The following is an 11,827-nucleotide window of genomic DNA, read 5'->3' as shown; positions in this document are numbered from 1 at the left end:
GCCGCCCAGGAGGGCCCGTGGAAGGGGTCCCAGAGGAAAGCTGCCTGGTTTCAGACAAGCCCAGGTGCTGGACGAGACCGGGGCTGGGAGACGGGCCCAGAGGTCCATTCTGATCGCACAGGACATGGACCCAGGCTCAGCTGAAGAACCCTTCCCTGTGGAGAAGTGCCAGCTACTTAACTGCACAGATGGAAGGTCAGCAGAAGTTTTCATGGGAGCTGGATTCGGAGGGAGGAGGACAAAGACAGAACCACCCATGGGCCGCGGTGAGGGAGCGGATCATTGGAGGCCAGGAGCCCAGATCAGAAACGACACTCCCAGAGGAAGGGTTAATAAAGCAGAAACGTGTTTATTAGGCTCCTCTGCTCCTCACAGAGGAGCAGGACCCAGGACAGAAGCGCCTGCGAAGTCTCTCAAGGTTGCAGGACTCTCTCTGAAGACTGCAGAGAATGTAGGCGCTGACCAGCCACCACCCACAGAAGGACACTTATTTGGCTGGAGCGTGACCGCCGGAGGTGGCCCTGGCATGAAGCCGGAGCTGGCTCCTGGACTCCACAAACACTGAGGAGTCGGTGGGGACACCCACCTGAACACTGGCAGATGGCAGAGGCTCACGACCTGCCCTGAGCCAGCGAGGAGGGAGGGAGGGGGAGACAGCGGGCTCCTGGGAAGATCCTTGCCCCGGCCCAGAGGCCTCCCCGGATCTGCCCGCCTCCTCCTGGTGCTGAGACTCAGTCCCACACGTAGGGGTTTCTAAAGACCTGAGAGTTCTTGCCTTCCTTCGGCAGTGTGGTCTCCTGGCGGCTCTGGGCCGCATAGATGTCTTCGGCCCGCAGGGTGGAGTTGGCGCTGCCCATCACCTGACTGTTGGCGGTGGCCCGTGGGAGGATGACGTCGTAACCTCCTTCGGACTGGAAGGAAGAACAGGCGGTCTCACAGCCAGGTTCCGCCGGGGCGGATGTGCAAACACTCTGCTTCCTGCAGGGCTGTGCCTGCCAGCTCCCCCTTCCCTCCTAGTGCGCCCCCCTGCCCCCCGCCCCCAGCCCCAATGCCGGCCTGGGATGGATGACTCTGCATCGGGAAACGGAGGGGCTGACCCCTGACCTCCAGCTCCTTATCTCACCCTGCAGAGGGCCCTGCCTCTGAGCATGAGAATGAGGCCCCTAGTCACCTCTGATGGTCCTGGGGCTTCACGCAGGGGATGGCTCTTTTTAGAAGAGTCCCTTCTCCAGCCCCTTCCTGCTTCCAAACCTTGGGGCCCGATGGAGGGTGAACCACACTGCGCATCTATCCCCTGTCCGGCTCTACTCCCAGGCTCCCTTCCTCCAAGACTCTTGAGCTCACAGTGGCACTACCCACTCCAACAGCATTGTAGCTGCCACTGTGCCTGGCCGAAGGTGTCCCACACATTTCTTATCTAGGAGTCTGGGCTGGCCAGTCTGATTTAGAGACTTAAAACCTGACTGGTTTTGGTTTGAGTGTTTTAAGTACTGGAAATTTAAAACCCAAATTCTCTGCCTGGAACATGGTCAGAGCCTCAGTGGTCCTGTTCCTTTAAGGGTGAGAGATGCCGGCTGTGGGGTGCCAAGAACCCTGAGGCATCCCAGGAGGGGAGATGAACCCAGGCAGAGAGCTGCCACCAAACCCCGGCAGCTCCAGCGCCCCATGCTAACTTCAATCAACTCAGACCCGGGTGGTCCTCCCTTGCAACCTCCAACTTCCCCTACCCTTGTAGCTCCTGGACCATCAAGATTGGGGGTTCTCAAAGCTAGCTGTGCATCAGAATCACCTGGGCTGTCTGTTAAACCATACCCACAACTAGCGGGCCCCACCCTTTGGCGTGCCAGTAAATGTTTGCCAACCCTGGTCTGCAGTGTCGGCAGATTTCTGTGGGTGGTTACTCCCATCGTGGCTTGGGTAACGCCAAGTTATCAAGGTGACGTCACTGAAGAGAGGCTCACCATCTCCATCACACCACTGGGCTCGCCAGTTCCCAGGTGATGGTAATGCTGGGCATCTAGGGCCCGTGTTCTTGGAGCTACTGTGTTAGATAAAGTGTCTGTGGGTCCAGATCCTTCCCGCAGGAGCAGGACTCAGTGCAGACAGGTAGTCAGCAGGAGCCGTGGGGCCCCCTGGGCGGCTGGGGCCTGGCAGACTCTGCTCACGTCCTTCAGGGACTCCTCTGCCCATCCCGGCTCCTGGCCACGGCTTGCTCTCCCTGGCCCAGCCCCAGGTCCAGACTCAGGGAGAGGGAAGGGGTTGGGGTTGAAAGTTTGGAATGCGCTGGCTTCACCCCGCTCCCGGTGCTCACGGCGAGGCGGGGGATGAGAACGCCACCCTGCTGACCTCCCTTGCTTCCTGTTCCCAGCATCCTGCCAAGGCGGGTCACTGACCTCTCCCCACAGCGACTGCCAGCCAGCCGGGGAGGAGGAACATATATGGAGTGAGGAAGAATCTCACCCCCCTCCAACACCCTGCTTCCTGTTCCCGCCCCCTCCCTTGGCTAATGGAGCATCTGGTTTCCAGAACCCAGGGGAGGTGTGAGGTCAAGAGCTGCTGCCTGCTGGTGGGGGGAAGGGAGCTGGAGGCCCCCTTGGGACAGCTGTGGTTGAGACCTGCCATGCAGTCCTCTGTCTACCAAGGATGGCACCTGCCTGATCAAGGCCCCCCTTTCCCTCCCTAACCTGCTTAGGGTAATGCTGGCCGCTCCCACCAGCTCAGAGAGGCAGCTCAGAGCCACAGTATCTGGCCTCAGTGGGTGTGTGACGCACCGATGACATGGGGCAGGCAGGTCCCACCACAGTGGCTGAAGGCAGTGGGAACATCAACCCCAGGGAAAAGGGCATCAGAAGCTGGGGCTCTGGGTTCCCCAAGGCTGATGCATCAGATGCCTCCACTCACCCATATGGCCCCAACATGGTGTGGGGACCTGGGGACCCCACTCACCGGGGCTTTGTGCATCAGGGCCATCTCAGTGGGCTGGTACACACTGGTCAGCAGCTGCCCGTTGTACCCGCTGTACGGTGACACTGGTCTCTTACCTGCAAGGAAACACAGGAGCTGTGCCAGGGCTGGGCTCTCAGCTCCCTTTCCTGCTCTCAAGTGAGGCTCCCCAGAGGGCAGAGAGAGGGAAAGGGGGCTAGGCCAGCCCTGGGGGCGAGGCTCTAGGTGTGGTGGCCTTTCCGGAGCCCAGCATCCCTTTGTTTGGATGCACAGAGAACACGATGCTGCTTGCCCCCCTCCTCGGACTTGCCCACAGTGTGGGGACCCCCCCCTCACCTGACAGTTCAGAAAAAAATGCTCCTGTCAGCAACCTTCACATCCCCATCCGTCCTCCGGGGCCAGAGGCCAAGAGGGGCACATGGGCCTTCGGCCGCCTTCCAGGATGGCCAGCCTCCAGCTCTGGCCTCTGCCGCTGTGGGCCAGCTGCCAGGTGCTGGGGTAAATACGGCAGAGACCCTCCTAGCGCAAGACTCCCTGATTCCCCAAGACCTAGAGCCCCACCAGGGGGACTGAGGATGCACATCCTGTCCTGTGGCCCCTTGGCAAGTTTCCAGAACTATTTTCAACTCCAGGAACACTTCCTCATGCCTTCAGGGGTGTTGATTTCTAGATCTGTCCTACCCTACCAGGTGCTCCCAGGGGTTCTGAGGAAAGCTGCTGAGGAAACCCCGGGGGCCCAAGAGCAGGCGGGGCCTCGAGGGCCGGGACAGCGGATGCCCGGCTCCTGCAGGCTCTCAGGGACCCCAGCTACAGAGGGCCTCCTAAGTGCTAGGCTCCCTCCATTGATTTTTCCATTAGAAAAAAATGAAAGGAAACAAACCCTCACAGCCCCAGAAGTGTTTGCCTTGAGGACAAAGGCTGAGGACTCTCTGGCCTGACTAAGAACAAAGGTGGAGGCAGCTGAGGCTCCTCCCAACGCTTGTCCTCGTCAGCAAGTCTCTCCTGCCGGCCTCACGACTGCCCCGCCCCCGCCCCATCCGCGGTGCGCTCACTTGGCACCAGGCCATGCCCGTGGACCACTGACTCAGTGAGCAGGTCAAAGATCCAGTGCCTGGCAGGGCAAGGATCACTCCTTTCCCCAAAGCAGGGATCACGGAGACCTCACCTTGTAAAGGAAAGCAACTTCCCCTGCCTCTGCCTCTGATCCCTGGCATAGGACCCAGAGCTGATGGTCGACAATCAGGCAGTCCAAGTCTTAAGCGCTCCCCCAAACATCTCGATCAGCACAGTCTGGGGTCAGGGTCCAGGCTTTCCGGGTCATGGCAGATGAAGGGTGCAGAGCCAGCCGGCTAAGAAAGCATGCGATATGCATGTGCCCGGACACCTCAGGAAAGGCTCACCTGGCACTCAGGACATGCTCGGTGACAGCGGTCCTTACCATGAACAAGTGCCAGAGGAAAAGCGCCTTTCTTAGGGAGCTGCGAGCGCATCTGGGCAAGTCTCCTGGAGAATGGCCACCCCCACCTTGCCTCCCAAGCTTCTCTCGAAGGGGGATTGGCACAGGCCAGGAGAACCCCGTCCCATTAACAAAGAGCCGGGCAAGAGCTTGGGGACAAGCTGGCTGGATAGGGGGTGTTGTTCAGATCACCATGTGGCACACGTACTTTTATGAAAAAGAAAAAAAGTTTTAACTGAAAAGACGTTTAAAGGAAACTAAGACTATGGATATGTACATAATAGAAAAACAAGCAGTGGAAGGAAAGTAATAATGATAGGAAATAATAGCTAATAGCTAATACTGCTAGAGTACTTTTCCGGTGCCAGGCAGATGCGTTAATTTAATCCTCAGAAGACTCCCGTGAAACAGGAACCATTATTATCCCCATTTTACAGACACAGAAACTGAGGCACCTAGCCATAAAACATCAGTCAAAAGTGATCGGTTCTGGGGATGGAACAGGAAGGAATGGGGTGGAATTGGGGAGACATTGGGGGGAAATTCTATCTATAATGTTTAAAATTTTACAATAAAACTATATTCATGAATTACATGAATATAGGGAAAAAAATCTTTTTAAAAAATGCAGTGGTGGGGAAGGGAAATAGCTCAGTGGTCGAGGGCATGCTTAGCAGGCATGAGTTCAATCCCCCAGAGGATTAAAAAAAAAAGTCCAAAAAATTGTATAAAAAAAATTTTTTTTAATGGAATAGGGACTTTAAGGAAGAAACCTGGATCATCTTTAGAACCTTCCACTGTGCTCAGGAGACTAGCCCCGGCCCTGCACTAAACCACGTGGGATCAAAGGGGACCTGGGGAGGGGAGGGGAGCGTGTCCGCTGACCCACCTGAGGCTGGCTCGTCCATGGAAAATGCCTTGTTTTCCACAAACATGCTCTGGCCCTTCTGCTCCTTCAGGATGGTCTCGTAGCCCACGCCCCGGGTAGGGTACAGGTCCCCCTGGTAGCTTTGCTCCGGGCTGGCCTTGGTCACCTGGGAGACCTCAGGGATGACATAGAAGAGGACAAAGGCCCAGGCATTGGCAGCCAGGGCGATGGCCAGCGTGGGGTCATCCCAGGTGGGGCTGTTACGCTGCTTGTTGCCGTAGGTGTACATGACAATCCACACCACCCAGATGGCGATGGAGGTGGCCGTGGTGAGCAGCACGAAGACCCCATGCTTCCGCCAGCGCCGGAAGCGGCCGCACAGGGCGGGCCAGGCCCCGCTGAAGGCGCACAGCAGCAGCAGCATGACGTAGATGAGCGCCATGACAAAGTCCATGTTGGCGATGGCGCAGGGGGAGGCGGCGGCCCAGACGGCGCTGCCATTGCCCGGAGGGCCACCCTCGCTGCCACCGCCCCGCACCAGCGTGATGATCAGCCACTCCGTGTTGATGATCACCTCCACGAGGCTCAGCAGCAGGGCCACGGTGAAGGTCACCCAGCCCCGGGGCCCGCGGTTCTTCCGGACCAGGAAGTTGAGGGCGAAGACGTGGGCCACCAGGCAGGAGAAGCAGATGGCGAACAGGACCCCAAAGAGGAAGCGCCGAGAGGCACAGGTGGAGAAGTCAGGCTTCACCACGCAGGCAAAGACGAGGCAGAAGAGGCCCAGGGTCCCCAGCAGGAAGAACACCTGGGTCCCCAGCAGGCTCCGCTTCTTGGTGTCCTGTACAAAGGGGAGGCTGGCCACAAGGATGATGGTGAGGACAAAAGTGGTGACGATGCCCGCCCCGGCCACGGCCTCCAAGATGATGCCCCAAGCCCCAGAGCGGTCACATAAGTTGTAATAGAGGGGGTTGAGGTCCGGGCTGCAGCCAGGTGGGGCAGAGTTCTGGGCCTGAGTCCCTGGGAACAGGAAGAGAGGCAGTCCGAGGCACGTCAGCAAGGCTTTGTGGACGGCCATCCTGGCTCCCAGGCCAGGCTCCACCTGGGTCCCTAGAGACAGAGGGAGAACAGGCAAAATCGCTCCTCGAAGCCAGAGTCTGACACACAAGCTGCTGCTCCCCGCATCCCGAACCCGGGTGAATTGATCATGAGACTGACCCTCTGGGCTTCAGAGTCCTTCTTAACACAGAACTCCTGGGAGTCATACCAACTGACCAGAGAGGCAAATGAAATGAAACCCATTTGTCATCCCTGTTCCTAGTCATGCAAAAAGAAACGACTGAATTTTCAGGTTCCCTCCCTTCCCCACACTCCACCAATCACAACCTGGGTCCAAATACTCCCTGAGCTCTTGCAGTGAGGATGAGGGGTGAGAAGGTTTGTGAGTAAGTCCAAGCGTGCCACCCACTCAGCACTTCCTCTCTGCCCTGGGACTTTCAGAGTTCGACTGGCCAGACACTGTGCCCCTCAACTCTGTCCCTGTGATGCCCAAGTCCACCGAGAATCAGCCTCATATTCATTCATTCAACTGTAACAGGTATAAACTGCAACCAGAAAAAGGGAAGAGACGGTCAAGAAGTTGTATCAACTCTCCCCGCCCCGCCCCATGCCTGCCTACCACTTCCCTTTACTGCCCTTCCTTTTCCCACTTTTAGTGCCAACGCTTCTCTTCAGAATCCAAAATTCTCTGGAAGCTCAGTTGCTGGAGTCACAAGGATAAAGTCAACTAATTTCCCAGCTAGGGAGTTAATGACTTAATTCTATGAGGCATTAACATTTTAAAAGCAAGAACCAGGCAAGGACAAAGCAGAACCCGAAGGAATTAGTCTATAATGGAAGACTTCAAGGCTTCGTAGCTAGAAGATCTTTTATTCACACAAGGAAGGTCACTTTCTACCCCATCTACTCCTTTGATCCATCCCGGACTGCAGCCTTACCCAATGCTGTAGATTGGCACCAAGGAAAACCAAAACCCTGCTCTCAATACCAATTGGATTTTCCCTGTGTGAAGTGGAGGTAAAAAGCGAGGCAGGCTAAGAGAAATTAAAGACCAAATTGATGAGTTTTCCAATCAAAGACTACATTTACCTGGAAAACAGAAAATAACTTAAATGCTCTAAAAGCATGTTATAAATTCCAAAATTCTATGAAAGGCAGGTACTGCACATTTAAATCACCCCTTATGTTTAAGTAATTAGTTGTAACCCTGCCTCTTCCTCTCTCACCTCTTGGGTCCAGGAGTGCTCCAGAAAGTCAGCAACCAAGCTTTCCTGGGCTGATAGTGACCACTAATGGTTGGGAGGGAAATGGCATGATTCTCCCACCTTTCTTCCCTTTTGAAGGCGAAGGGTAGATTTGCACACCGTTAACCCCTTACTGCGTTTGCCATTCCTGCTTAGTTAATGTCTAACAAACAAACAAAAAATCCTACATCTCAGTTGATAAAAAACTCTCTTCATAATCGACAAGTGGAAGGACACTGCTAAGAAGTCAGGGAAAATAAAACCCATAAATTAAGTGAAACTGACATAATAAAGATCAAGCAATTTCCAAAGTCCTTTAAGACATCCTACATGCCCCTAGGAAATATTTTGCCCCTGTCTTCTCAGCTACCACCTCATCTTTCAATTAAACTTGCTTTTCCCCAAGCAACACCCACCATTAACTCTTAATAAATAGACCTTCTTATGTGAATTTACTATTGCATTCCCTAAATAAATGGCACTGTAACACAGCTAAGTTTCTCTTGACTTCCAGTGCGAAAGCATGGTTCCCCTGCATCACAACTTAAATAAGCTTTTTGTAGGGGAATTTGCATAATCGTAAATCAATAAAGCACAAACTGTATTTTATTTACAGGTACTGGAAAGAAAAGAGGGGAGTTGGAGAGGGCTAATGGGTAAGGAATATTGAACCATTTCAGGAGGTAATTTATGGAACACTCAACTCCATCTTGAGTGTTTCTGGCTCACAGCAAAGCAGCTAGAACTTGGGGTCCCAATTTAGAACAATTATTCCAAATCAGCAAATATTTACTGTGTAGACTAGGGGGACAAGGCCCAGGAGGTCTCGGAGCAGTGGAAGATACGGAGATGAACAAACACAGTCCCTGACTTAATGGTATTTAAAATCTGAGAGAAGAGATAAGGCGAGGCTACAAGGAACCTACCCAAGAAAGAATCAGGGAAGTGTCACACCAAAGAATTTACCTCTGGGGAGAAAAAGGTGCTATAGGAACGGAGGTAGAAGCCCTTTCCAGCTGACGGAGTCAGAAAAGACCACAGAGAAGACCTTCCAACAGCATTTTCTTCAGTATCTAATCAAGTTCACCAAGTATAAACTTAGTTTGTAAAGGGAGGTTGAAGCTGGCTGGCAACAGATTGGAAATGCTACAAGGCCTTAGGAGTTTGGGGCATGATTCTAAAGGCAATGGGGAGCCACTGAGGGCTGTTTTTTTGCACAATGAGGGCAGAACCAGGGTTGTATTTGAGTCCAGCAAAAAGCACAGGCAGTCGATCTGTGGAGGACACATTCATCCCTGTTTAAAGATTGAGGCCAAAGGTAAGGCATGATGGTCAGATCTGAGGGATCCTTTCCCAAATAAAGTCTAAGGCCTGGTTAGGGGGAAAGGATGCTGAGCCCCAGGCTACAAGTTCAAATCTCATAACCGCCATATCATTACAAATCCCTGTTCCTGGTCTATCTTCCTCTAAGATCCATTCCTGCCAGGATCCAGCACCTCAAAGACACTTGGGCCAGGGCCAGGGAAGCTTCACAGCCCTCACTCCAATTTCCTCCTAACTTTGCTGTGGGTCTGGACCTCACCCTTCAAGTCTGTCAGCCCCACCAACATGGGAACTTCAATGTGGGTGAGTAGGGAGACAGGAAGAAACCAATTCAAGTGGGGAAACTGAGCCAGGTGGGCCTGGCTCTGGTCCACTGCCTAGGACAGTAACCCCTGGAGGCCAGCAGGAGACTTAAAGACACGGAAGCTCAGAGTTCAGCCCCAGGTCCTTCAACATCCAAGAGTGCAGATTCAGACAGTGAGTGGATGCCATCTTTGAAGATGGCAGTGAAGGGGGAAAGGACTTGGACCAAAAAAGACCATCTCTGCCTAGAGACTCTCCCTCCTGCAGGTCCCGAAAGCCTGCACTTCCAGGCTGTCTTCTGAGCTTTGACTGTTAGAATGGTGCGTGTGTGTACGTGTTTCCCCTACCAGGCTGTAAGGTCTAGGATAGATGAACTTGTTCATCTTAGCATCCCCTGCAGCATCTAGTCTTGCAATGAACATAGTAGGCATTTGAAAATCATTCACTGAGCAGACACAGTGCCCATCTGTCCCCACCCCAGTTCTGCCGCCTTCATTTTGGAGTCACGTTTTCTGCTTTAAGGTTCTCAGTGGGACCAAAGAGGGCAGTGGGAGGGAGGTTCCCCCCCCCCAAGACTGCTGCAGCCCAGCCCAGCTGCAGATTATTTTCTAGACAAAGGGGCCCTTTTGCTTCACCTCCCTGAAATCAGTCATACAAACATTTTTAATCACCTCTGAAATCGGCCTTTCCCTAGGCTCAGCCACTCAAGCCCTCGGCTCAGGTCTGAGTCAGCCTGATCCAGTTCCAGAATCCCCTTCCAGAATCCAGAGAGACCTCAGCGAAGTGGTGGGCTCAGATTGAGCCAGGGCCTCTCACCTTTCCAGAGCAATCCCCTTCCTCACTCTTGGACCATCCACACAAAAGCCTGAGAACCATCCTTTAAAGAGCTTCACACTGCTGCCCAGGTCTGTCTCCCGGATTCAAGGGTACAGAGTAAGGGATAGACCCCACAGCCAGTGGTTATCTTCAAGAGAGATATGACCACTTAGAGGCCCGTCCCAGAGGCACCTAAGCTCACCCAGGGGTGCCACCCTTCCTTTGTCCCCCGTCTGCCACCAGCCCATGAAGACAGACGGATGGACCCACTGAGAGCCTTCCTACCTCCTCTGTTTTTCCCATCCAGCTTCTCTTTTCTCTCTGCCACAGGTTAGGTCCTGCCACCTTACTCCTCTGCTCAGGGGGCTCTGGTGTTTAAACCAACCAGTAAGAAGGGGGATCAGAGATGCCTGTGCCTGTAAGGCGCTAGCTACCTCAGTGCCCAAGTTGGGGGCTTGGGGAGGGAGGTAGAGGGCTTCCTGGAACCCCAGTCTAGACCTTCACACCGAGGGTGGGGATTTGGCCTCAGATTCCCCCATCATTTTGAAACACGCCAATTCTCAAACCAAGGGTCCCTCCACTCTAGAATGCCACTCTGGAAAGCGCCTCCCCTCCCGAGGGGCACTCCCTCCCCCAGCCACAAGTACGGGCACAGGAAGGAAGCCTCCAGGAGCACAAAACCCCTTTCCAACATATTCCGGTCCCTGTGCTTTAGGATCAACATCATGGAGTCTTTTTAAATGATTGCTGGATTTAAAAGTGCGGGTCCGGGGATGGAGGGGCACAACTCAACCTCCGCGGCTGCGAAGGGCGTAGGAAACCCCTTTGGAGGTGGCGGGTGGGAGAGGAGCAGGGAATGGGAAGCGACCTAGAAGCCACAATGCCAAAAGTGAAGGGTCTTTGATTAAATTCCGAACTCACACGGCGGGAAGATTCAGAGCCCTCTCCTCCCTACTCTTCCCGGATACGGGGGTCTACACCCACGCTCCCCTGGAAGGAGGAACCGAAGGGCAGAGGAGCCAGTCTTTCTCCCATTTCCTCTGGCCACAGAAACCTGCCCTCCCCATTCACGGTGGCGGGCTGCGGAGAGGACACCGGCCCTCAAGTCACTACTGGCCGCGGACCCGAGCAGAGAGGCAGCGAGGGTGGAGGAGGCAGTCCTTGGAGACCCCGATTGTGGAGTTCTCCCTCGCCGCCAACTCAGAGACGCAGCGCCGGGCTTCCCACTCCCCCGGTTCCCAGCCCGCTCGGCTCTGGAAAGTTTCTGCGACGGACTGGAGTTGCAACGGCGTCCTCTGCCCGCGGTTCTCCACCCCTGGGCCTCTACCCTTGCCCACCCCTGCCAGCCCGACCCGACTCCACTCTTCCGGGCGGCCGAGGGGAGGGCGGAGCGGGAGGGCAGCAGCCCTTACCTGGGACGCGCCGCCGGCCCAGCTCCGGCGCGGCGTTTGGGGACAACTTTGGCCCCAGGCGGGGCGCAAGCGAGGGTGGGAGGGACTCGGCACAGGGCGCGGGGCCAGGCCCAGCCCTGGCCTGGGCTGGCGGGGCCCGGACGGGGGATCGGGGCGCGGGGCCTGCCTCTCCCCGGGACCCGGGCTGAGCTGGCCGCGCCTCGTCTCTTGCTCTCTCTCTCTCTTTCTGGCCTCTCCCCGAGCTCGGCGCCTTTCTCTGAGCGAGGGTGGGCCGGCGCCTGCATCACCGTGACATCACCTCCATTCAGGCGCTTATCGGGCGCCCGCAGCGCTCCAGGTACGTGAGATCGGCTCACACCGAAACAAAGCCCAGGCGGCCCTTCCCCGCACCCCACCCCCGACTCAC

At 55.4% G+C, this 11,827-nt stretch overlaps 1 protein-coding gene and 1 long non-coding RNA gene across 8 annotated transcripts in view; one reads left to right on the top strand and one right to left on the bottom strand.

The window, feature by feature from the left end:
• Positions 1–329: 329 nt before the first annotated feature.
• The window catches only part of GPRC5C (G protein-coupled receptor class C group 5 member C), a 17,490-nt gene continuing 5,992 nt past the window's right edge, over positions 330–11,827 (bottom strand). For 4 of the 7 annotated variants that reach the window (XM_045513610.2, XM_045513612.2, XM_074343618.1 and 1 more), the window contains 3 exons: positions 5,289–6,374; positions 2,902–3,041; positions 330–911 (listed from right to left, as the gene is read on the bottom strand). In XM_045513610.2, the coding sequence (XP_045369566.2) occupies positions 732–911; positions 2,902–3,041; positions 5,289–6,342 (1,374 nt within the window). In that variant the 5' untranslated portion in view covers positions 6,343–6,374 and the 3' untranslated portion in view covers positions 330–731. Of the gene's footprint in view, positions 912–2,901; positions 3,042–5,288; positions 6,375–11,421; positions 11,822–11,827 lie in introns of those variants that run through there. The other 3 variants (XM_045513611.2, XM_010950826.3, XM_074343619.1) reach the window with 2 other exon arrangements.
• LOC141573658 (uncharacterized) overlaps positions 11,642–11,827 on the top strand; it is a 17,714-nt gene continuing 17,528 nt past the window's right edge. The window contains exon 1 of the long non-coding RNA XR_012499636.1: positions 11,642–11,758. This is a non-coding gene — a long non-coding RNA (uncharacterized LOC141573658). The remainder of the gene's footprint in view (positions 11,759–11,827) is intronic.

Source organism: Camelus bactrianus, chromosome 16 (assembly GCF_048773025.1).
Source record: "Camelus bactrianus isolate YW-2024 breed Bactrian camel chromosome 16, ASM4877302v1, whole genome shotgun sequence".
In the NCBI taxonomy this organism is placed as follows: domain Eukaryota; kingdom Metazoa; phylum Chordata; class Mammalia; order Artiodactyla; family Camelidae; genus Camelus; species Camelus bactrianus.
The sequence above is the reverse complement of the archived record's forward strand: the minus strand, read 5'-3'. Positions and strand labels throughout refer to the sequence as shown.